Genomic DNA, 24474 nt, shown 5'->3' with positions numbered 1-24474 from the left:
ATAGCGCATTTACCGAAGAAGGCCATAGGCTATTCTTAACCGACTTCAAAAAAAGGTGGAGGTTACTCAATTCGACCGTATAATATGTATATATTTTTTTATGTATGTTCGGGGATAACTCCGTCGTTTATGAACCGATTTTGATAATTCTTTTTTTTGTTGGAAAGGAAATATTCCTAGTTTACTGCCATGATAAGGAAACCAGGATCTGATGATGGGATCCCAGAGAAATTGAGGGAAACTCTCAAAAATCCGCATAAATTGTCACTGGGTGTACTGATTTTAATGATTTTTAATTTAATCGAAAGCCGATGTTTATCATGTGGTCTCATTTAAATTTCATCGAGATCTGATTACAACTTTTGGAGTAATCTTTGATAATGCGTATTTACTTGACTAATTTTTTGTCTACCTACGTTGTATTACTTGTCGATATAATTGAAGTCGGTTTTTCTTTGTTTGCCTGCAAAGTTGCAAACACACTTATTTCCTCAAATGAACGCGTTAAAACCGCGTGGCACAGCTAGTAACTAATATAGAGTTTTCTTGTAGAATGAAGCTTCTTCATCTGTGGGCGGTCATCGCCGTCGCAGTATCTGTATCCGGAAGGACTACCACAAGGCAGCAGTCGCAGTCCGTGACGCCGCACATCACATCTCTATCAGATAAGGTAAGATGAAAATATAATAGACTAAAATAGGAAATGTCTTGCTGAAAATCTGGAGCAGCCCTACTGTAGTACCTCGACCTTACAGAAGATCTGAGAGAGAAGAAGAAGAACAGAAGAGAGTTAAATAATACTGCTTTTAAGAAATATTGTGATCCTGTGATGTGTAAGATGACCATAGTTCGTGGGGAGACGAGGTTAGGGGTAGAGGTCGCCTACGCGCTTGTTATACTTCTGCTGTATCAGGCGTCTTTAAGCTACGGTAATCGCTTACCATGAGCCTTACCTTAGTTGTATAAAAAAAATTGGTTGCCTGTAAGTTGGTTTACAGACGATAGTTAACGTGACAAATCGTAACAAATCTCATTGGACGCATAGGCCTTAACTTTTGACGTGACAAAGTCTAATAAATCGATGAACGCCGTCGGATTTGAAATTCCTCAAAGGCTACAGTCGGTTAAACATAGTAATCGGGTTTTTTTACCGACTTCCAAGAAGGAGGAGTTTACTCAATTCGACCATATATATTATATATTTTTTTTATGTTTGTTCAGGGATAACTTCGTCGTGTATGAACCGATTTTGATAATTCTTTTTTTGTTAGAAAGGAGATATCCCAGGTGTGGTACCATGATAAGGAAACCAGGATCTGATGATGGAATCCTAGAGAAATCGAGGGGAAACCTCGAAAATCGTAGTGACGACTAGGGCTTTTTTTATTTGTTTTCGTCAACTTACGTTATATTACTTGTCTATCTAATTGAAGTCGGATTTTTTCCTTTACGAGCAACCACAATTATCTTGTTTACAAATTCTACTAGTCAACTGGCGTATCTGCTGATTGATTCAGCATTGAGTTGTAATAGTCGCTCTCATATAAGGATATCTTGTTTATTCGCATTGGCAAGATTGAGGATATATGCACAAAAAAAAATTACACACTACGATGTAAAAAAAAATATTTTTTTGTTTTTACAAAAAATGTGTTTAAAGTAATTACGCACAACGATTTAGTAATTTCAAAACTCAAATTACGATACTATTAATTCTAATTTAATATAAGAAAATTACAACGTATTGTTGAAATTTACAAATCTTTTACTGATAAGTTTAGTAAAATTCCTACCCCGTATTGTAATTTTACTAACTAAAAGATACCCAAGATGTTTAGCAATTTTAGAATGAGGTATTGTACTTATACTGTACATACATTCCATCTATATTTAAGAATACTAGTGGTCAACCAGTGGTCGAAATTCGACCATATTTAATTTCAATTATAAGTTTCATTATTAAGGTTCTGTTGTCAATGACTATAGTTTTATTATAATAAACAAAAGAGTATATGTGTGTGTGTGTGTGTCATATACCATGTATGTGTGTATTTTTTTTTTATTGAATTAATGTATTGTTTTATGCATACTTGAAAAAAATATTAGCATTCTACATTCCTTCTCTATATAAACTATAAGTGTGCAAAATCGCATACTTCTCCGTCAGCGCAATTTCCGTAAAAAGGATTACTTACAAAGTTTTGAAAAAATGTAAAAAATTTGAAAAGCTGCTAAGCGAAGTTTTTAAATATTAAACAATAAAAAATTTAGAGAAATTATCAGACATCCACCAAATTCTTTTATCGGCAAAAATTGACGCCGTTTTTTTTATATAGAAGATTTGAAATGAATTTTGAATATTTGTAGATTTTATAAAATTGCTCAAAATCAGTCGGGGCCTAAAATTTTTTATTAATCAAAATCTAGAGATGTTCGAAATCATAATGCTGCGGTAAATTTTGCCTAAAACAGTATGTTTACTGGAAGCGTAGTTTACGAGATACAGGAACATGAACATTAACGAGAGTTACGTAGCCACTGGCCGGAAACTGTGCTAGTTGATAAATGCAGAGACAATAAAAGAATTGTCTATGTACTCCGACACGACTTCAAAGTCGGGGAAATACTATAGGAAAATAAGTTGGCCAGTCAATAATTTGAATATTTTTTGAACTACCTGTACTCGGTGAACACTGGCATTGTCATTTTGAAAAATAAAATTATTGCCAGATATTCGCCTTGCATTAGAAATATTCTTATATCATTCAAAAAAAAAAAAAAAAAAAAACAAAATAGTTTATTGATAATAATAAGTTTTAACAAACAAGTCGCAAGGGCCCCTGTACTGGGTGGTGTCCCGTATTACTGGGTACCCCGCTCATCCACCAAGGCTTACAATATTAATCAATGTCAGACAAATAATAATTAAAGAAAAATTATTTCTTTATATCATTAGTTCTTTAAGTATATCATTTATTATTCATTTTTCCAGTACAAAACTCGATATCTATTTTCCCTGAGTAGGTATCCTTATTCAGTACCAGAACATATCATTACGCTACCACCTCCAGCTTGGCAATTTTTTTATTTAGTTTAATTTAAGTGTTTTCCTCGTGGCACAATAATTAAAAAAAAAATAGAAAAAAAATAACCAAAATTATTAATAATACACCTGTCATATCTAAACACGAACTGACAAGAATGTGACGAATGGTTTATACTTTTGTCGTGCTATCAAACTAACGAACTCGCTCTCTCATGACACAGCAGCCTTGGTAGTCGGTACCCAACTATGTATATAACATAATATTAGGATCAAGTCAACAATTCTGGCGTATTAGTAGGTATAAAAATATTTACTTATGATTAGTTTTACAGTAAATATGAAAAAATTTCTGTTTCTATATGTGAGGAACTATTATTGGCTTTATGTCTCTATGTAAATTTTGTATTTGTGAAAGTATTTTAGCTGTTGTTCCTCCTCAAAATTAAATAAATAAAATAAAATAAATAAATTTGAGAGGTTTTGTCTGGAGAAACTTTTGTCGCAGTGTATATGCCTATGACAAGTAAAAAGCTTTTAGAAATGAGGTTTCATTATCTTATTACCAACCTTCAAACGCTACTACCGAGTCGACTTTAAAAATATTTTAATTCATACGTGTATATAATTTTTTTTTTGTAGTTTGTCTTTACGTTTATAACTTCTTTATTTTTTGCTTATTATTTTAATTAAAATAAATCATTTTATCAATAATATTAATTATAGGATGCAAGAGAGAAAGCAAGAACTCACCCAGCGTTCGCCTCGGCTGGCCAGCGAGCCGGGCTGGAGTTATGGAGGATAGAGGTCAGTATTTACTTAATTAAAAAATCAAAAAATTGCATCTAAATCGGATTGAGTGTGCACAAACATATTGATATAATATTTACATTTTTATTTGATATAATTATTTATGTCTACATATAATACATAAATTATTTTTTCCTATACCTACAAGTTAGTGTTCTTCTATGTACATCACACAGCCCATTGGTGTTGCTCTACCATCTTGAACAAAATCCTTGCCAGCGACATGTCGCGCTTGTCGACTTATCCTCTGAGATTGTGCTCTAATTACTATTCAGACTAGGCTGTATGGATTATAGTCCTTTGCCTTTCCCTATTGGAAATACATTTTAAAACAACAACAACGTGATATACCTAACCAGGTGGTTATTAAAAACGAATAAGTAAGATGAAGTTGTTTATAAAATTTTCAGAATTTCGAACCAGTAGCGGTCCCGCAGAAGGATGTCGGAAAGTTCTACAAAGGAGATTCTTATATAATTTTGAAGGTAAACATTTCTTGAATTTTTTTGTGTTTTGGATTTAAATTTCGTTGAATTTTTCTTGAAAAATGCTGTGAATACTATAATTATGTTTTAAGTTTATTTATTTTTAACTTTTTTTAATGATGCATTATAAAGAGATTTAATTACACAAACTAAAAACAAAAAGTAATTATTCTTTTCGCTACTAGATGGCGGTGTTCACAGATTATTTAGTTTTTTTCATAATTTTTTATTTAAATATTTAGTGCAACAAAAATAGTGCACTGTTCTTCTAGAATAATATTTTTTTTGATATGCGTCATCTCCTTAAATTTTACTGGATGACTACTCTCATTATTAAAATAAATATATATATCTCTTAACACAGACACACGCGGTCGTCTGTTCCTACGGTAAGCAACTTAATGCTTGTGTTATAGGTAACAGCCGATTGATATAACTAAATGTATATATTTTTTGATAATTATAAATATTTGATATATATACATATATTAATTTATTTATTGCAGACAACGGCAGACAAACGTAATAACCTGTCCTGGGATATCCACTACTGGATCGGTAGCGAAACCTCCCAGGATGAGGCCGGCGCCGCCGCCATCCTGTCCGTGGGTCTGGATGACAAGTTCGACGGTCGAGCGGTCCAGCACCGGGAGACCATGGGCTACGAGAGCCCGCAGTTCCTGGGTTACTTCCCGGGGGGAGGTGAGCGAATGTTTCGTATCATTAGATAGATTGTACACATTTTACAAACGCCAATAAAATTGGAATATAATATAATATGGAAGCAAAATCGACATATCATTTAAAGTTATGAAATCATTGTCTCCAGCTGTCCGCTACGTGGACGGCGGCGTCCAGTCCGGGTTCAACCACGTGGTCACTAACCCTGGCGCTGAGAAAAGGCTCTTCCAAGTCAAGGGAAAGAAAAACGTCAGAGTCAGACAGGTCAGTTTGGGGTTGTTACACTTAATAATGCGTAATTAATTGATTATTATTGTTTCCCACTACCTACGTTGTATTACTTGTCGATGTACATTGAAGTCGACCTTTTTTCTGTTTATTTATTATCTGTTTCGTCACCTTCCAGGTAGACCCTCTGATATCATCAATGAACAAGGGAGACTGTTTCATTCTGGACATCAACAATGATATCCTCGTGTACGTTGGAGAGAAAGCCAGGAATGTTGAGAAGTTGAAAGCCATATCGATCGCTAATCAGATCAGGGACCAGGATCACAATGGAAGAGGGAAGGTGGAAATTATTGGTGAGTAACACGTTGAAACATTCTTGTGGATCACTTATTTGTTCTTTGTAGTGTATCGAGGAAATTAATACAAATTACTTTATAGTAATTGTAAGTAATTGGTTCAAGACTCAAACCAAAATGTCAATATCTATTTATTATTTTATATTTATTACCGACCAAACCATTTTGTTTTCTGCACTTGGTTTTTCATGTGAGTTATAGCAATAAACAGTGCGATTCCTAATTAAGGTTTGGTCGATTTAACGTTTTAACATGAATTTAAAGTGTTTATTAACAATTAATAATAGATAAAAAGAGTATTATTCGGTGCAGGATTACATAGTTGATAAAGATGTGTGGACTTAGTGGCGCTGTATTTTATTCAACATGTTACTAATTTTGTACTTAAAAAACAGTTTATATATTATTTTCAAAATACTAACTGCGGAGTTTCTTGCCGATTTTTCTCTGCTGATTCTACATTCCTTCATCACTTTAAAAATTGTAATTTGTGAAATAACGATTTGAAAGTTCTTTTGAAGCCTATTTGTATATATTTGTTTTTTTTTTATATTTTGATTGATTAGATTTATATTAAAATCACCCAGAAACGAAATTGCACTACTTGTACAAGCAGAAGAAATCGTTTTGGTAGTATAATTGGAAATCATTATATTTAGTTATATTTGTTAGAATAGTTCTATAAAGTAAAACTAGATGGCGCTGCCCTATGTTTATTGATTTTGTAAATTATACATATATAGTTTAAGAATATTAAATTCGGGTAAATGGTTGTTTCATTAACCTGGCTCTATCGAGTGAGCCACATTGGTAAATGCATAAAAAAAGTAGAAGGTTGTAGAAAAGATGCGCGCCACCCGTGTCATGTGGTCACATTTAAATTTAATTGAGATTTATAACAAGTACTTTTTAAGTTACATCTAATAATGCATATTTACTTGACAATTTTATTATACCTCATAACTTTTCACTGGGTATACCGATTTTGATGATTTTTGTTTTATTCGGAAGCTAATATTTCCGATCGAAATCTGATTACTCCTTTTTGAGCATGCTTTGATAATACGTATTTATATGACTATTTTTTTTTATCTTCTTAAGTTGTATTACTTGTTGATGTAATTGTAGTCGGAATTTTTTTTTTTTGCTAGCAAACACAATTATTTAATACAGAACCCTATCCCGTACGTAATAGAAGCGAAATTCCAGCACACGCAGATCAAGGTCTTCGTTAACTGTCTGTGTTAAGTCTGCTGTCATTGTTAGCCATGATATCTACATTATGACGATTCATAGCCACCGACAATTTATCATATTTGCTCCAAATGAACCTGGCTTTAAAAACCCAACCTTTAACCGATACAAATTTATAAAATAGGTACTTTGAAACAATTTATGTTAATTGTTGTCTTGTAGACCAGTACTCCAGCGACGTGGACGTTCAGAAGTTCTTCAGCAACCTCGGCTCCGGCAGCAAGGACCTGGTTCCTGAAGACAGCGCCGGTGGTGATGACCAGGTCTCTTTCATTCTCATGCTTCCACTTTTATTTTTCCGCGTTTAAACAAACAAACATACTCAACAAACAAATTAGGAAATTCTAAACAATTTTTTAATATCATATCAAAAATCGACCGTTCCAGCGGGGATCGAACCTGCATCTCCAATTTACCGTGTCGGTGCTCTAGCCAATTAAGCTATTGAACGATGTACTCGCTAGATCGAAATTTTTGATATGATGATTTTATATTCGAGTGCTGTAAAGGACTCACTATAGACGGCGCCACGGTCGCTTAGACCATTAGAGACCATTAGAAATTGTGAACAAACAAAGCTTTATAATGTTAGTATATATTTATTATATATATATTTATAACAATATTATGTATAATATTAATAATATTTTATATATTTATAACAATGTTATGTATATCCACCAAAATATTCATTGTTTTGAAATAAATAGTAATAATCGCATTGTAAACACGAGAAGGAATAACAAAATTGTAACTCCAAGTTTCCGACTGCGCAAAGTAAACGTTTCCTTTCTGGGTCATGGTATTCGCATGTATAATAAAATACCACAAACGAATTTGGAATTGTCTCAACATAAATTTAAAGTTTTTATTAAAAAAAAAATTAATAGATAAAGCTTATTACTCGATGCAGGATTACATAGTTGATAAAAATGTGTGGACTTAGTGACGCATTTCATGCAACATGTTTGTAATTTTGTTTATATATTATTTTCAAAAAAGTAACTGCGGAGTTTCTTGCCGATTCTTCTCTGCAGAATCTACATTCCGAATCGGTGGTAGCTTCACTTTTACAAAAATAATAATTTATTTTTCAAGTTTTAATTTGTAAAATGACGATTCGAAAGTGCTCTTGGAGCCGATTTGAATAAAGCTATTTTTGATTTGATTTGATTTTGATAAACATAAGGACACATCCAGACTGGAAAGAAAGATTTGTACCAATACCTGTCCCGGGTAGGAATCGAACCCACAGACGTCGGTATATGAAGCACGTACACGGTACACGCACCGCTACACCAGAGCGAAATTCAAAAATGTCCATCTTGAAATATTCCAGACGTTCGAGAGGAACGAGGAGAGCTCAGTGGTCCTGTCCGAAGTGTCGGACAGTTCTGGAAAGCTGAAGATCACTCCTCTGGCGGCACCCTACCGGCAGGAACAGCTCAAGCCGCAGGTACTTTTAGCTACAGCGTGCACTATTAAAGCCTATCTTATTGATCGTGGATAAAGTTCAACAGAGGTAGGGTACAATGAGATATATCCTGCCCAAAATCTGGAGCAGTTCGACTGGGGAATCACCTCTATCTTACAGAAGAGCACAGCTAAGTAGCACTGCTCTCGAGCACTGTTGTGATCCTGTGAGTGAGGTAGAGAGATTCTGGCCAGGATCAGGTGTAGGGTCGGCAACGCTTTTGCGATGCTTCTGGTGTTGCAGGCGTCTGTAGGCTACTGAAACAGAATGCCATCAGTTGAACTGTTTAAATAATTTGGTTTAGTATTAAAGGGAGTTTTGATAAAGTTTCATATCTTATTGTTTAGTCTCTCTATTGCCTTCCTACCACGTATTGCTTAACGCGAAACTGGAATGTCTGAACCGATTTCGACTCATTGTTCTTTTTAGACCTTTGTAGAATGTTCTTACAAAATAAATGTGTGTGTCAGCTCCGACGCATGACTGGAGTTTACTCCTTCAGATCGACTGTCTAAATAGGCACATAAAAGGCTTACTAGTCTAAGAAAAATATCAATACCATATCAAATGGTATCAAATGGTGCGTCTTCCGGTGCGGCCGTAGTGATGATGAACAAATGTTAAGTAAACGAATCAAATAACGCCATCTATCGATGATACGTTACGACGAGATGGCGTTATTAGAAAACGTCGTTCATCTTTGGCTTTAAGCGATAGATGGCGTTACAAGAAACGTAACGAGGTCATTCGTTCAATGATTTTACTCCTCATATTTTTTCATACCCCTGGCCTTATATGAAAATCAATTTTCAAGGAATAACTCCAAAAATAAGAAAAAGGCGCAAAAATTGGAGCATATAATTTATTTATTTTTCAATTAGTTGCGTTCGATAGTTTATAAGACATTACAATGTGTGTCGCGTAAGCTTCAAATGATATTGCTTTCAATCAGTGTTGTGTTCCTGTGGTGAGTAAGGTGGACCGGAGCTCCTTTGAGGAATTGGGGATTGGGCCGGCAACGTGTCTGCGATGATTCTGGCGTTGCAGACGTCTACAAGCGTACGCTTATTTGCCAACCAAGTTGTATAAAAAGCTAGTTCCTATATCATAAATATCAACTTCATTATTTGATACAGGAAACCTACATCTTGGACACGGTTAGCGGAAGCATCTACGTGTGGGTCGGGAAGCAAGCCACGCAGAAGGTATGATAACGATTACGATAGACGCCTCACGTCTATACGTGATGTAATATAGCCTATACCATAAGACTAACTCTTATGTACTTCGACTGATCCATCCGTGCAGTTGGCAATGGTTTTATCCGCTTTGGGGTGTGAGTTCGATTCCCGCGCCGAATCAGAGTGGATTATAGTGTATGTGTGTTGTGTGTGTGTGTGTGTAGTATGTGTTTATTTATAATAATAATACTTTATTTCAGACTAAATTTTAAGTCCATATTGGGTTAGTACAACAAAACAAAATTTAAAATAAAACAAAATTGACTAGCCCGTTGGCGCAGTTTGTAGTGACCCTGCTTTCTGCTCCGAGGGTTGTGGGTTCGATTCCCACCCCGAGTCTGGGTGTAATATAAATATTTATTTATATATTTATATATGTATTATTTATAAGTATGTTTATCGAAAAAAAAATATGTAGCTATATACCAGTCGGCTGTTACCTATAACACAAGTATTAAGTTGCTTACTTTAGGAACAGCCGACCGTGTGTGTATTGTGTAAATATTTATATTTATTTATTTTAAATTAAATTAAAAAATCAATAAGTAAAAATAAAAATAAAACAAATATCCTAACATGAAACAAATATCCTACTTATATAATAAATGTGAAATTTTGTGAGGATTGATTTTTGTTAGTATTTCATGCCAATGTCACATTTCTGTAATATTTCATCTGTGAAATATATCAGTTGAGCTGAAAACTTCGTACATTAACTTAGGAAAAAAATTGTTTTTGATATAATTTAATTTCTCAATTCAATATCGTTGCCTTCGAAGACTTTATACATGGATAGATGAATATGCTTTATCGCACACCACTCAGAAAAGATTTACATAAAACACTTATTTACACATAGAGATAGTAATGTACAAAGGCGGTCTTATCGCTTAGTAGCGATCTCTTCCAGACAACCTTTAGAAATAGGAAAATATATATTGAAAAGGTAGGTGCAGAAGCGTAATTATCTGTATAATTTGTAAAAAACTTACATATACAAACTACATAATATAAACCAAAAAAACACATCCATACATTCAAATAGTATTTACATACATACATACATAAACATATACATACATAAATACACGATTTTAACACGATTTTAACTTTACAACGATTATAGCGGTCATACAATTGTTATTGTACTCTGTTAGCCATAAATAAAAACTGTTTGTTTTGTTAAAAAAGTTTAAAACGATGGCTTACGATGTTATCAGAGTAACCGTGTGAATATGAGAAACGAGTTAATGCCTCTGATACTTTGTGTTTGCTCAAGTCACCGAGTTAATCTTCATATTGGGCCAGTGCTTCTACCGGTGTTGGGAGAAATTACGATAGTCTGGCCCCCGCGGACTCCAGAATAAGATTCGTCGACCTAATTTCCTCTGTTAATATAGTTTTATTAATTACAGGAAAAGACCGAAGCTATGGCGAAGGCTGAACAGTATTTGAGGGCCAAGAACTATCCGTCCTGGGTGAGTGTTTCTCGATTTTTCGACGTGAGCCAGCAGTCGCGGGTTTGACTCTCCCTTCGAAAAACATTCGTTGTAGACTTTTTTTAACCGACTTAAAAAAAACGATGTCAATTGAACTGTATTTTTAACCGACTTCCAAAAAAGGAGGAGGTTCTCAATTCGACTGTATTTTATGTATGTTACATCAGAACTTTTGACTGGGTGGAGCGATTTCGACAAATTTTCTTTTAATCGAAAGGTGGTGTGTGCCAATTGGTCCCATTTAAATTTATTTGAGATCTAACAACTACTTTTCAAGCTATATCTAATAATGCGTTTTTACTTGACGCTTTTTTCGTCGACCTACGTTGTATTATACCGCATAACTTTCTACTGGATGTACCGATTTTGATAATTCTTTTTTTGTTGGAAAGAAGATATACCAAGTTTAGTACCATGATAAGGAAACCAGGATCTGATGATGGGATCCCAGAGAAATTGATGGAAATTCTTGAAAATCCGCAATAACTTTTTACTGGGTATACCGATTTTGATAATTCTTTTTTTGTTAGAAAGAAGATATTTTTAGTTTAGTACCACGATAAGGAAATCAGGATCTGACGATGGGATCCCAGAGAAATCGAGAGAACTTCTTGAAAATCCGCAATAACTTTTTACTGGGTGTACCGATTTTAATAATTTTTAAGTTAATCGAAAGCTGATGTTTGTCATGTGGTTACATATAAATTTTATTGAGATCTGATAACTACTTTTTGAGTAATCTTTGATAACGCGTCGTTACTTGACTATTTTTTCGTCGATCTACGTTGTACTACTTGTCGATATAATTGAAGTCGGTTTTTTTTTCGTTTGCGAGCAAACACAATTATTTTATTTGTATTAACACTGGGTGTGCAGATTTTGATGATACTTTTTCACATTCGAATGATATTGCTTTTCGTGTGGTTCCATTTAAATACAGCGACATCTGACGAGTAGTTTCTGAGTTACAGCCTAACTGTTGAAGTATTACGCCTATTTAATTACAATGCGGTACATAAATTTAATTAATTTATTGTTAGTCTATATTCAACGTTTCATGAGGCACTTTAATATACAAACAAATCAGTGACGAACATTTTCTATTTCGACTAGCTCGTTGGCGTATTTTGTATTGACCCTGCTTTCTGCTCCGAGGGTTGTGGGTTCGATTTCCACCCCGAGTCTGGGTGTAATATAAATATTTATTTATATATTTTGATATGTATTATCTATAAGTATGTTTATCGAAAAATAAAATATATGTAGCTATACCAGTCGGCTGTTACTTATAACACAAGCGTTAAGTTGCTTACTTTAGGAACAGACGGCCGTGTGTGTATTGTTTAGATATTTATTTATTTCTATACTTTAAACCCTGCTAACAGCAATGTCATTAATTCTTTTGTTTTAACTTCCTCGAAATACTGCACGTACACTAACTAATTTTAACTGAGGTAGGGCACAGCAGGAATTTCCTGCTCAAAATATGGAGCAGCCCGACTGGGGTAGTACCTCGACCTTACAGAAGACCACAGCTAAATAATACTGTTTTCAAGCAGTATTGTGTTCCTGTTGGTGAGTAAGGTGACCAGAGCTCTTGGGGGGGGGATTGGGGATTGGGTCGGCAACGCGCTTGCGATGCTTCTGGTGTTGCAGGCGTCTATAAGCTACGGTAATCGCTTACCATCAGGTGAGCCGGACGCTTATTTGCCGACCTAGTAACATTAAAAAAAAAGTTATCTTTTTTTAAGTATGTAAAAAATATTTTTTGTAATTTCTTACCACTTCTACAATTTTTAATTTTTAAGGTCCACGTAGCGAAGATCCCGCAAGGAACCGAACCCGCTATCTTCAAGCAGTACTTCAGTACTTGGCGCGACGTCGGCATGTCGCACTCCCGCCTCGTCAGGTCAACTCGTAAGTTTATATTTAACTATAACGTACTTATCTGTCAGTTACATTTATTCGTCAGATAGTTTAATCAACGACCGGTGAAACATTAGTCGCGCAATAGTAGCTAGTTGCGTATCAAACGCGATTAAATTAAAAAAAAATATATATATATATATATATATATATATATATGTCGCAGAGTATGAATACGGAACGTCAAGTGTTTGACTTGGGTGTATTCAGATAATGTCAGTTGTCAATTATTAGCTGTTAGAGTAGTGGGGTGATCGACGCGCCACCTAGCACATCGTTCGATAGTCACCTACCCTCATTCATTATATTACTCGAGTTATTCTGACGTGTACTTAACGAATGGTGCAACCGCCGCTAAGGCAGTCTTGGCTCTGGCTTGGCACGATACACTTGTTGTATCCTGCTAGTAGCTTAACCTAGACTCATTCGATAATTAATTTGTGCATACGAATTAATTGTTACATATTATGGCGGATAACTCGAGCAGTGAAGGTGAGCGTTGATACGTATCCCAAAGGAGATCTCCTTAAACCTACACCTGGGTCGCAAGTCCTAGGCACTGCTCTGAGTTACTCCCTCTGCCACAAGATGGACTCGGTACCCGCACGGTGAACCGTGAATCCATCGAATGCTAAGAAGTTAGTCTTCGCCCCCTTGACCAATAACTACCCGCCTTCCGTACTGCGTTACCTTTCTGTTAACTGATTCCTGTGTTATAATAATTTGGTGATATCATTAATTGTGTTTACTTGTGTCAACATTACCCACTTATGCCCACAGTAGACTGAGTGAGTACTCTGAGATCATGAGAAAGAGAAATATATCTTCAAGCCGAAAAGTATACCTTTTTCTTATTAATATCTGACATATATATATTGTTCGTAAGGAGTAAACACGAATTTCCATCAATTTCTCTGGGATCCCATCATCAGATCCTGGTTTCCTTATCATGGTACTAAACTTGGGATATCTCCTTTCCAATAAAAAAAGAATTATCAACATCGGTACATCCAGTAGAAAGTTATGCGGTATAATACAACGTAGGTCGACGAAAAAAGCGTCAAGTAAAAACGCATTATTAGATATAGCTCGAAAAGTAGTTGTTAGATCTCAAATAAATTTAAATGGGACCAATTGGCACACACCACCTTTCGATTAAAACAAAATTTGTCGAAATCGCTCCACCCAGTCAAAAGTTCTGATGTAACATACATAAAAAAAAAAAAAAAATACAGTCGAATTGAGAACCTCCTCCTTTTTTGGAAGTCTGTTAAAAAGGAGGAGGTTGTCAAATCGACTGTATTTTTTCCTTTTTTTATATATCGACTGTCCCTACGTATAATATCGAAATTGAAAAAAGACACTTTATATTTTTTACGCTGAATGATTTGTTAAGTATCAATATTGAGTATAAGCTCATGAAAAATGTGATTTTATGTGTATTTTATAGCATTTTCTCTTTTTTCTTAAAAAAAAGTAGTTATTTCATGCAATAAAAAAAATAGAAAATTTTCTGTTTCGATACTGTACGTAGGGACAGTCGATATGTACTAGCTGACCCAGCAAACGTTGTTTTGCTACATAATTATGTTATTAACCCCCTTAATTCCCCCTCACATAACTTAGGGGTATGAAAAAAAGATGTTGGCCGATTCTCAGACCTACCCGATATGCACACAAAATTTAATAAAAATCGTTCCAGTCGTTTTGGAACAGTATTGTAACTAACATTGTGACACGAGAATTTTATGTATAAGATTATCTCGTGTTTTGCTGTCGTGCGGTTCCATTTAAATTTATCGGAGATCTGATATTTTTTTATCTTTAATTGTGCTTATTTAACTACTTTTTACTACCTACGTTGAGGATATTTTTATTTTATCATTTGTCGATGTATGTTGAAATTTTTTTGTTTGATAACAAACCATGGGCATATTTACCGTAGGGTCGTGACCTTTAGGTCATGACCCGGATATACCCGGAGCATACTAGGGATGCAGTACTAGGGATGTGAAAAACTAATCGATTTTGACATAATAGTGAAGTAAAATATAAAAGATTCTTTATTAACACATCCCTAATGTATATAAGCCTTTTTTACCTTTTTATCTTAATTTTTGGGGTCGCAAATTAATATAGGCCGGGGCTCTGAACTCTCAAATACGCTACTGTAAAAACTGAAACAAACACATGAATTCTCACAATGTTTAATCAGTAACAATAAGCATTTATGACTCTTCCAGAAGACCAGTTGCTCCAGAGAGTCGACGTAGATTCAGACAGGCGTCTGTACGAAGTGACAGTGGGCTCCGACAACAGCTTGAGAATAGAGGAAGTGGAGAGCTTCAAGCAAGCTGTGAGCTGTATTCAATTTATATCGATACACAAGCCGTGCACTGCTGTGCACTATACTACCACTACCACTACCAACACCAGCACTACCACCAGTACTACTACCACTACAACCAGTACTACCAACACACCACTACCACAACAACAACAACAACAACAACAACAACAACAACAACAACACCACCACTGCCACCACGACCACGACCACGACCACGAGTTTGCTAATTATATCGTTAATGTTAAGCATGTGCTGTTTACCTGTCAATAATTGTTGCATTTAATTTCGTAATATTTGTGATATTCTTGATTTCTATTCTTAAACCTATTAAATAAATAAATAGATTTATCAATATCCTAATATTTTTTTTTAGCTAATTTATAAAAATCAAACTACTCTAGAAAATTCTGATAAGGTCTCCGATAGAATTTGCTGCGTCCAACATCGAACGAACAAAGTCTCATATTACTGAACAATAATTGTATCTGAATCACAATCTTAGTTTAAATATGTTGTTCCAGGATCTGGATGAAGGCAGTCTATACATATTGGAAAATGGTGACAACGCAGTGATCTGGATCGGGAAGGAGTCGCCGGTTTCTTATGTTAAGCTGTGGGAGAATATCGTTAATGTAAGTTATAATCATTGTATTTTCTCGGAAAAAGAAATAAAAAAGATTGTTTCTCATAGTGGGGAATATTGAAATTGTAAACCTGGGTTCTGAGCCAAACATCATTGGAGTTCTAAACATTTTTGAATATCATATCAAAAATTGACCGCTCCAACGGGATTCGAACCCGCGTCTCCGACTGACCGTGTCGGTGCTCTAGCCAATTAAGCTAAGGAATGATGTAAACCACGGTTCGCTTAAACCGAAAATAAAAATCATCATATCAAGAATTTCGCTCTAGCGGGTACATCGTTCCATAGCTTAATTGGCTAGAGCTCCGACACGGTCAGTCGGAGACGCGGGTTCGAATCCCGCTGGAACGGTCAATTTTTGATATGATATTCAAAAATGTTTAGAATTCCTAATGTGAGGGTAACACAAAAATAAAATCGTACATATCATTGGAGTTACCAAATCCTATCGGTTGCGGTGGCTCGGTCATGTCGAACGCATGGGGGAGGATCGAGCAGTTAAGAGAGCGTATCTGGGTCGATCAACTGGACATAGACCAGTGGGTCGCCCCAGGTACTGCTGGAGGCACATGGTTGAAGCAGACTTAAGTGAGATCCAAGCCAATAATTGGCGGGAAATCGCGCAAGGTCGTGCAAAGTGAAGAAATCTTGTTTTGGAGGCCAAGACTCACTTCGGGTCACTGAGCCAGATGAGTTAGTTAGTTAGTGGGGAATATACCCGTCGACCCACAATGGAGCAGCGTGGTGGATTAAGCTCTGATCCTTCTTTCGGATAAAAAAAAAATTTGCCCAGCTGTAGCATGATGAATATTGAAATTGTATATTGTTTTCAGGCGTATCGTGCGTACAGTCCTCAAAATAGCGAGCGCGCTATAACAGTGGCTAAACAGGGACTCGAACCGGAACACTTCGTTAGAGCCTTCGACAAGTGGGACCCGTACATGTGGCAGGTGAGTGCGATACATACATCAGTATAACTACCGGCCCGCGCTTCAGCTGCCAGGACTCCGGAGGGCGACTGGCTTTATATTGAAGTTATACTTCTTATGGCCCGCTAGGGAAAAATGATGAGAGTAAATTTTTACTGAGGACTGATGTTAGCTAGGCGACGAAGAAGTTAACAACGTGAAGTTAGCAGCCAATGAAGTATAACTTCTATTACGTGCGTACATAAGTACACACACACACACACTTTTATTGTATTACTTTATATGATTAACCCCCTTCATCCCCCCCCCCTCCTTAGGGGTATGAATAATAGATGATGGTCATTTGTCAGACCTACCTAATATTCAAACAAAATTTCATAAAAATCGGTCCAGCCGTTTCGGAGGAGGGAACAAACACAGCGACACGAGAATTTCATATATTGGAGATTTATTAAATTTTTGTTTTATTTCACAGAAGCAAGAATCATACGAGATGAAGAGAGAGGAAGTTTTAAGAAACAATGAAATAGAGGACGCGAAATGATATAAATAATAACAGACCATGACTAAATGTTTGTTTTTTTTTTTTAATTTTGATAAACAATACTCGATATTGAACTAATAAAAAGTTTCTATTATATATTATACTATTTGTTTTATTTAGAAACTAGCTGACCCGGCGAACTTCGTATCGCCTAACACAAACTTTACCTTGTGGTATTAAAGTTCAAATTGACTTAAGTATTATCACAAATCTTTTGTATGGTAGTATAGAAAAGTGTTGTTTTTAGACTTTTTCAGGAAATTTAAATTTTTTTTTTAGAATTTTTCTCTCCGTAAGAACCATCCTCGTACTTCAAGGAATATTTTAAAAAAAGAATTAGCGAAATCGGTCCACCCGTTCTCGAGTTTTGCGCTTAGCAACACATTTTGCGATTCATTTTTATATTATAGATAAAAATCTTAATTTGATATGCATTTGCTTTATAAGACATTTATAAATAGAGATTATCTACTCCCATGCTTTAAATCCTGTAGAAAGATTTTGAAACAGTTAGCTTATTGCCAACATTAAAACACCCAATCTCCTAATACCCATAATATCATTGAAACGGATGATATAATGTTGTACTGAATTTTATAGTAATACTCCTTTGTTTTTTTTTTTTTCATCTCTTCTGCGCAAAGGGTTTACTCAACAGACAGCCACATTCTTACTGCTCGATATTGATATCTGTATGAATTTAAAAACAATGAACATCTGTATGAATTTCAAGAAAAGAACATATTTATTTATGAGCGTTTCATATAGGTACTCTTTGTTTTACAACCAAGACGTCGCGCGCCGTAGATAAAAGTAAGTTAATCGAATTTCCGCCATTTTTCTTCGATATTTTTAGTGTTTTTTTTTTAACAAAAAAATGAGCGAATCAGAATCTTATAGAAGATTCATATTATGTGTGTAGATAAAGTCTTGTATGCAACTGTTGATAATTAGGTATTAATACACTCATGTGATACTATTATCATAATTATATATTATAAACCCACATTCGTGTTTTAATACCCCTTATTATATCTTTATGAAATACAGCATAACTAAACCCACACAGGGTACCTAAGAGACTTTTGAAAAATAGGTATTTGAATAAAATGTTTCTGTCTCGATGTATACCGCCGCCGCGCCCCGCGCCATCTCCGCTCTGTTTTGTTAATGTGTGACTGTCGTGGTGTTAGTGTGCGTGCGCCAGCTATCCAGCTATTTAATTGTTGACGATATTTTTTAGTATTCGCATTTTTCGTATTTAGAAAAGGCTTATGATAAGACAATAACAAGAAAGTCAACAAGCTGGAACAAGATAAAAATTGAATAATTACCAGACAGACAGACAGACATTCAAGAAACATTCTATAAGCACCTATTATATCTGCCTTCTTCCTTCCAGATATACCTTTGAAAATACTTTGAACGAGTTCGCTAGAGCGAAACTAGAGTACTAGAGAAACTAGAGTTTTTGTTGTTTTCGCTACACGCAAATGCAGTAATGGTGAGTACTGCGTTTGGCCTTAGTATACGTTGCAAAAAAGTTATACGCTGAATGAAAATACAGTAAACGTATCAAGTACTACATAATATTCTAGCACATGCTTAATGCTGATATAAATATTTTCAGCAAAATTAAAATTTAGGTGCAAGTACTGCGTTTCATGTTAAATAAAAAACGTGTTTTTAATAAGTAAAAAAAAAATTATGTGGTGTCATGGGACACCAGGTAGAAACGAAGTTCCTTCGGATAGTATAGAAGCAACACAATTTGAAAAAAAAATGTTGAATTTTATTTATATGTCGGAGAATTAAGAAGGAGAAGGTATACTTTTCGGCTTGAAGGTATATTTCTCTTTCTCATCGTCTCAGAGTACTCAGTTTACTGTGGGCTTCAGTGGGTAATGTTGACTCAACAAATAAACACAATTCAATGATATCACCAAATTATTATAACACAGGATTCACTTAACAGAAAGATAACGCAGCACGGAAGACGGGATAGTTATTAGTTAAGGGGGCGAAGACTAACTTCTTAGTATTCGATGGTTTCACGGTTCACCGTGCGGGTGCCGAATCCATCGTGTGGCAGAGGGAGTAACTCAGAGCAGTGCCTAGGACTTGCGACCTAGGTGTAGGTTTAAGGAGGCCCCCTTTGAGATGCGCATCAACGGTCACCTTCACTGCTCGAGTTATACGCCCTGCCTAGCCAAATTAATCGTAATAGGTAATAATGAATTCGTTTGCACAAATTAATCATTGAATGAGTCTAGGTTAAGCTACTAGCAGGATACAACAAGTGTATCGTGCCAAGCCAGAGCCAAGACTGCCTTAGCGGCGGTTGCACCATTCGTTAAGTACACGTCAGAATAACTCGAGTAATATAATGAATGAGGGTAGGTGACTATCGAACGATGTGCTAGGTGGCGCGTCGATCACCCCACTACTCTAACAGCTAATAATTGACAACTGACATTATCTGAATACACCCAAGTCAAACACTTGACTTTCCGTATTCATACTCTGCGACATATATTTTGTAGTTCGTTTTTTTTTTAATTTTCTTGTTTGGTTTATAATTAAGTATGACGGCGCCACCGTCATATTTTGTAAACAACGTTTGATCGGGCATGAGTCGACGATCACGCCATCTAGGTAATAGTATAAAAGGCTGTGTTTGCCAGTCGAGGGGGCATTCGCCTGCATTCTAGTGATGAGTAACTCGTCATTTTAATTTGAGGATGAGGAAGTCCCTCATTTTAGCTTTTGAGGCCTCACGAGGGTACCCCTCATTTGAGGCGAGGTATCGTACGAGGACAGCCGAACTCATCCGATTGTCCGAGGAAGCGGCAAGCGTGAGTCACGCATGCCTCACGAGTAGTTAACTCAAAGAGTAAAATAACTTGCTTAAACAGTTAACTTATAAACGAATAGGCGACCCGTGCCCACTTCGTTGGGCGTTAATTATTATTATATTAACCAAATAACATACTTTAAAGAACAAATTTTATAGCACTTAAATAAATAATAATTATGTTACTCTCGTGTATTTATTATTTTAAATTACAGAACCAAATAACATACTATAAAGAACAAATTTTATAGCACAAATAAATAATATGCTGCTCCAACGCCATCTATCAAAAATCGAGAAAACGTCGTCGATAGACTAAAATAAGACTAAATTAATAACGTCGAAAAACTAATAAATTGTTTTCTCTTAGCGATAGATGGCGCTAGTTTATTCACCATTTTGATATTACATTTTAATCTTTTTCATAATTACTGAATTTTTTGATCAATTACAATAAAGTATGCTTAAGTCACTCCTAAATAGTGTAGTTTTCTGTTAGTGAAAGAATTTTCATGATCGGATCAGTATTTGCGAAGATTAGCCCCCGTACATACAAACAAAGTTTTATATGTTTTACCTCTATAAAATATTAGTTTAAATACACTACTTTTATTTTTCATAATTATCACTTTGCTTCTTAGAACGACGCGTTTTGATGCGCGCTGTTACACGTTACATATTAATTAACACTAAACCAAATATTTATTCATAAATAATGTTTTGTTTTAAATGATTTTTTAAATTGGAGTACCTGAGTTACCGAGCTTTGCTCGGTATTTTTAGTAAATCGTGTTTTTTGGAAATCATATTTATATACGAATTACATATTGATAAAAAATGAATAATATTTTTCAATTTTACCGACATAATAATAAGAAATATGAACTGGTTATTTAAATAAAAAATCGCGAGTACAATAAGAAAAAAAAAAAAATAATCATATGGGGATATGCCTCCTCACCTTACTCATTCTCTAACTCGCTGTTCAATTATGAAATAAGTACTTCCACCTCATCCTCAAAGAATCGTCCTCATAGAGGTGAGAATTAATCGTCCTCGTCGAGCCCTCGTGAGTCGCATCAATAATGTCAATGTGAGGACGCGTAAACGAGTGAGGTGGTTCAATCAATTACGTCTCTGACGTTATATATTTTTCTTACAGTTTTAGTATCACATTTTTTTCAGTTCGGTCGCCCAGCCAAATGTCAAGTATGCCGTAAGGAACTTCGTTCCGAAAACTTGTAAATATATTTTTTACGTATAGATTACCTCCTTGGGATGTCATTTATGCAAAAAAGTGAAAATCACAAAAATGTCGATTAAGTACTGCAAGTATAATTTAGCAGGGCAGAGATAACGCTTCCAACACATATTTTAGTTTGTATACAATTGTCACTAGATGGTGTTAAAATACAAATTGTAGTTTATAGACATTCACCACTAGATAGCGCTAAAATATAAGTTTAGTTTATGAAAAATTCACAACATTTACAGATTGCTTTGGTACAAACCATGTCTGCGTGGAATTGTGCCAAGAATGCTGGCAGCATTTTCTCGTTGAATAGCTTCATATTATATTTCTATCTAATATATAAAATTCTCGTGTCGCGGTGTTTGTAGTTAAACTCCTCCGAAACGGCTTGACCGATTCTCATGAAATTTTGTGTGCATATTGGATAGCTCTGAGAATAGAACAAAATTATTTGTCATCCCCCTAAATGTTCAAGGTAGTCCACCCCTAAATATATATTTTTTAATTTTTAGATAAATTATTTATTTTTTATTTTATTATGATTTGACGTTGAAAAATACATATAACCCTAAATTTTCACCCATCTACCACCAACCCCTATTTTTAAATAGCGTTTAGCGGCAAGACAACGTTTGCCGAGTCAGCTAGTATTAGTAGGTATATAATATCGTGTGTACTTTAGTATTATTACTTTAGAAACACAGTGCAATGTTAAACTGTTAATTGTTTTTGCTGCACTGTTTATCACATAAATTGTATCTGTTTTTTTTCTGTAAATAAATAAATAAATAAATCGAGCCGATTAATTGGGAAAAATATGCACTAGCCCTCTTGTCACCAGTGGAAAATTGTCACTAGATGGCGTTAAGAATATAAATATTTCCCCACTACTAGATGGCGCTAACTGTAATGTATAATTTCTATAAAACCGTGTATGTAGTGTCTAATGTATAGTAACAGAGTACATCACAGAGTACCAGGGGGTGGACACTTACATAGTAACCTTCATTTTCATATGAAGTGGTGCCATCTGTTTTATGATTCCGATAAAATGTGCACAGATAATAAAAACAGATAATAATTTAAATCAAAATCAAATGCCTATGAATTTAATTTTTACAAAATAGCGAAAACTCATTGCGTGTAATCTTGATTATTTGTTCTCGTTCAATTTTGTTGCTTTTTGGTTGTGTTTTCTAGTTTTTGCATTGAGTTGAGCTTCGTATTCCTCCGTAAAACTACTAGGACTTCGCCCTGATTCGAAATATATATTACCGGCCGGTATAGTATTTTAAGTTCCAAAAGACGTTAATAAAAGAATGTGTTTGTTTTGCGAAAAGGACCCTATAATATTCTCGTGTTGTTTTGTGCTAGCAGTATATCAAGATGCCGAGACGTTGTGTATTAGGATGTGAACCTTCTGGTAAGTTCAAACGAAATCGTCATAAGTAAAATATAATAAATCTTCACTATATATTTACCAGTATCAGTAAACAAACAACTTCTACTATAAATTTAAATTACAATTTCAGATGTTCCACTCTATGTTTTCCGAGATCCAGCCAAGACCGAAATCGTAATAAATAAATAAAACATTAATTAAAACCTACATTTATAAATGTTACTGTTTTTCAGGTAGGATTCTTGCTATTACACAACAAGAAACAAATATAAGCTCTGTTTCTGAAAGCTTATCTACTGGGCCTTCAACTTCTTTCACAGGTAAATTTTATTAAAAAAAAATATGTATACTTTTTTTATATATATATCATGTAAAGAATGCTGGCTCTCAGTCCTTTAAAACATGTAGCATTATTTACTATTATAAATATATATTATTACAAACTTGAAATTAGGCAAAGAGGTAGTTTATAGTTAGTAGACGTACCTTATGAAAGGATTATGTGACAGTACTGGTTTACGGTAGTCTTAGGGCTTATGCGAGTCTGTATGAAACGCACTTAAGGTGAACCATAAATGTGGTACAAACAGGTCATAAATTATTGTAATGAAGCTGTGGGCAACTACTAGTACCTGTAGAAAATATATTTCTAAGTACCTATGTTTTAATAACTATTCTAAAAAGAGTAATATTTTTAACATTAAATACTGCCATTATTGATAAAGAATATTCTTTCATTTCAGTCTATGCAACCTGTTATGAGGATTACATATGATGGTCAGGATGAAACCAAACTTACTGCGAAATTATATTATGAAAAACATAAACATTATAAAAATAAAAAATAAACAAACTGAAGTGTTTTATTAACTACCACTTTTTCCCTATTGAGTATTATTATATTTACAGATACATTATATTTTACTAGTTAACAAACAATATTTATTTCAAAGATTATAATAGTTACCTATTTTTAACCGACTTCCAAAAAAGGGGGAGGTTCTCAATTCGACTGTATTTTTTTTTTTTTTTTTTGTTTATGTATGTTACATTAGATTTCGACAAATTTTGTTTTAATCGAAAGGTGGTGTGTGCCAATTGGTCCCATTTAAATTTATTTGAGATCTAACAACTACTTTTCGAGTTATATCTAATAATGCGTTTTTACTTGACGCTTTTTTCGTCGACCTACGTTGTATTATACCGCATAACTTTCTACTGGATGTACCGATTTTGATAATTCTTTTTTTGTTGGAAAGGGGATATCCCTAGTTTGGTACCGTGATAAGGAAACCAGGATCTGATGATGGGATCCCAGAGAAATCGAGGGAAACTCTCGAAAATCCGTAATAACTTTTTACTGGGTGTACCGATTTTGATAATTTTTAATTTAACCTTTTGACCGCCGTAGTCACCTATACTTGACAAGGGCTCGCGAGTCCTGTGCGCCAGCGACGTCTATAGGTGACAAAAAACCCGGACCGCAAAAATATTAAATAA

The 24474-nt window shown here is 34.8% G+C and overlaps 1 protein-coding gene and 1 long non-coding RNA gene across 2 annotated transcripts; both read left to right on the top strand.

Moving 5' to 3' along the window:
• Positions 1–552: 552 nt before the first annotated feature.
• LOC123665997 (gelsolin-like) lies at positions 553–17567 on the top strand. Its single transcript, XM_045600213.1, has 15 exons — positions 553–670; positions 3770–3850; positions 4264–4338; positions 4845–5040; positions 5168–5283; positions 5426–5603; positions 7023–7123; positions 8200–8316; positions 9471–9539; positions 10991–11053; positions 12883–12991; positions 15244–15356; positions 15872–15982; positions 16827–16943; positions 17398–17567. Exons 1-15 carry the CDS (start codon positions 554–556, stop codon positions 17464–17466), a joined length of 1632 nt encoding a protein of 543 aa, XP_045456169.1. The 5' UTR covers position 553; the 3' UTR covers positions 17467–17567.
• Positions 17568–23217: 5650 nt separating this feature from the next.
• LOC123666264 lies at positions 23218–23827 on the top strand. Its single transcript, XR_006745195.1, has 2 exons — positions 23218–23294; positions 23718–23827. It is a non-coding gene; the product is annotated as an uncharacterized LOC123666264 (long non-coding RNA).
• The last annotated feature ends 647 nt before the right edge of the window (positions 23828–24474 follow it).

This window comes from Melitaea cinxia, chromosome 25 (genome assembly GCF_905220565.1).
Source record: "Melitaea cinxia chromosome 25, ilMelCinx1.1, whole genome shotgun sequence".
Taxonomy (NCBI): Eukaryota; Metazoa; Arthropoda; class Insecta; order Lepidoptera; family Nymphalidae; genus Melitaea; species Melitaea cinxia.
This window is presented reverse-complemented; position numbering and strand designations above follow the sequence as displayed.

What these genes read in the sequence shown, in the direction of transcription:
- LOC123665997 (XM_045600213.1), top strand. Translation starts at nt 554, where the DNA reads ATGAAGCTTCTTCATCTGTGGGCGGTCATCGCCGTCGCAGTATCTGTA. An exon ending in GCGCCGGTGGTGATGACCAG is followed by an intron (nt 7,124 to 8,199) that starts GTCTCTTTCATT and finishes GAAATATTCCAG; the next exon opens with ACGTTCGAGAGGAACGAGGA. An exon ending in CCAAGAACTATCCGTCCTGG is followed by an intron (nt 11,054 to 12,882) that starts GTGAGTGTTTCT and finishes TTAATTTTTAAG; the next exon opens with GTCCACGTAGCGAAGATCCC.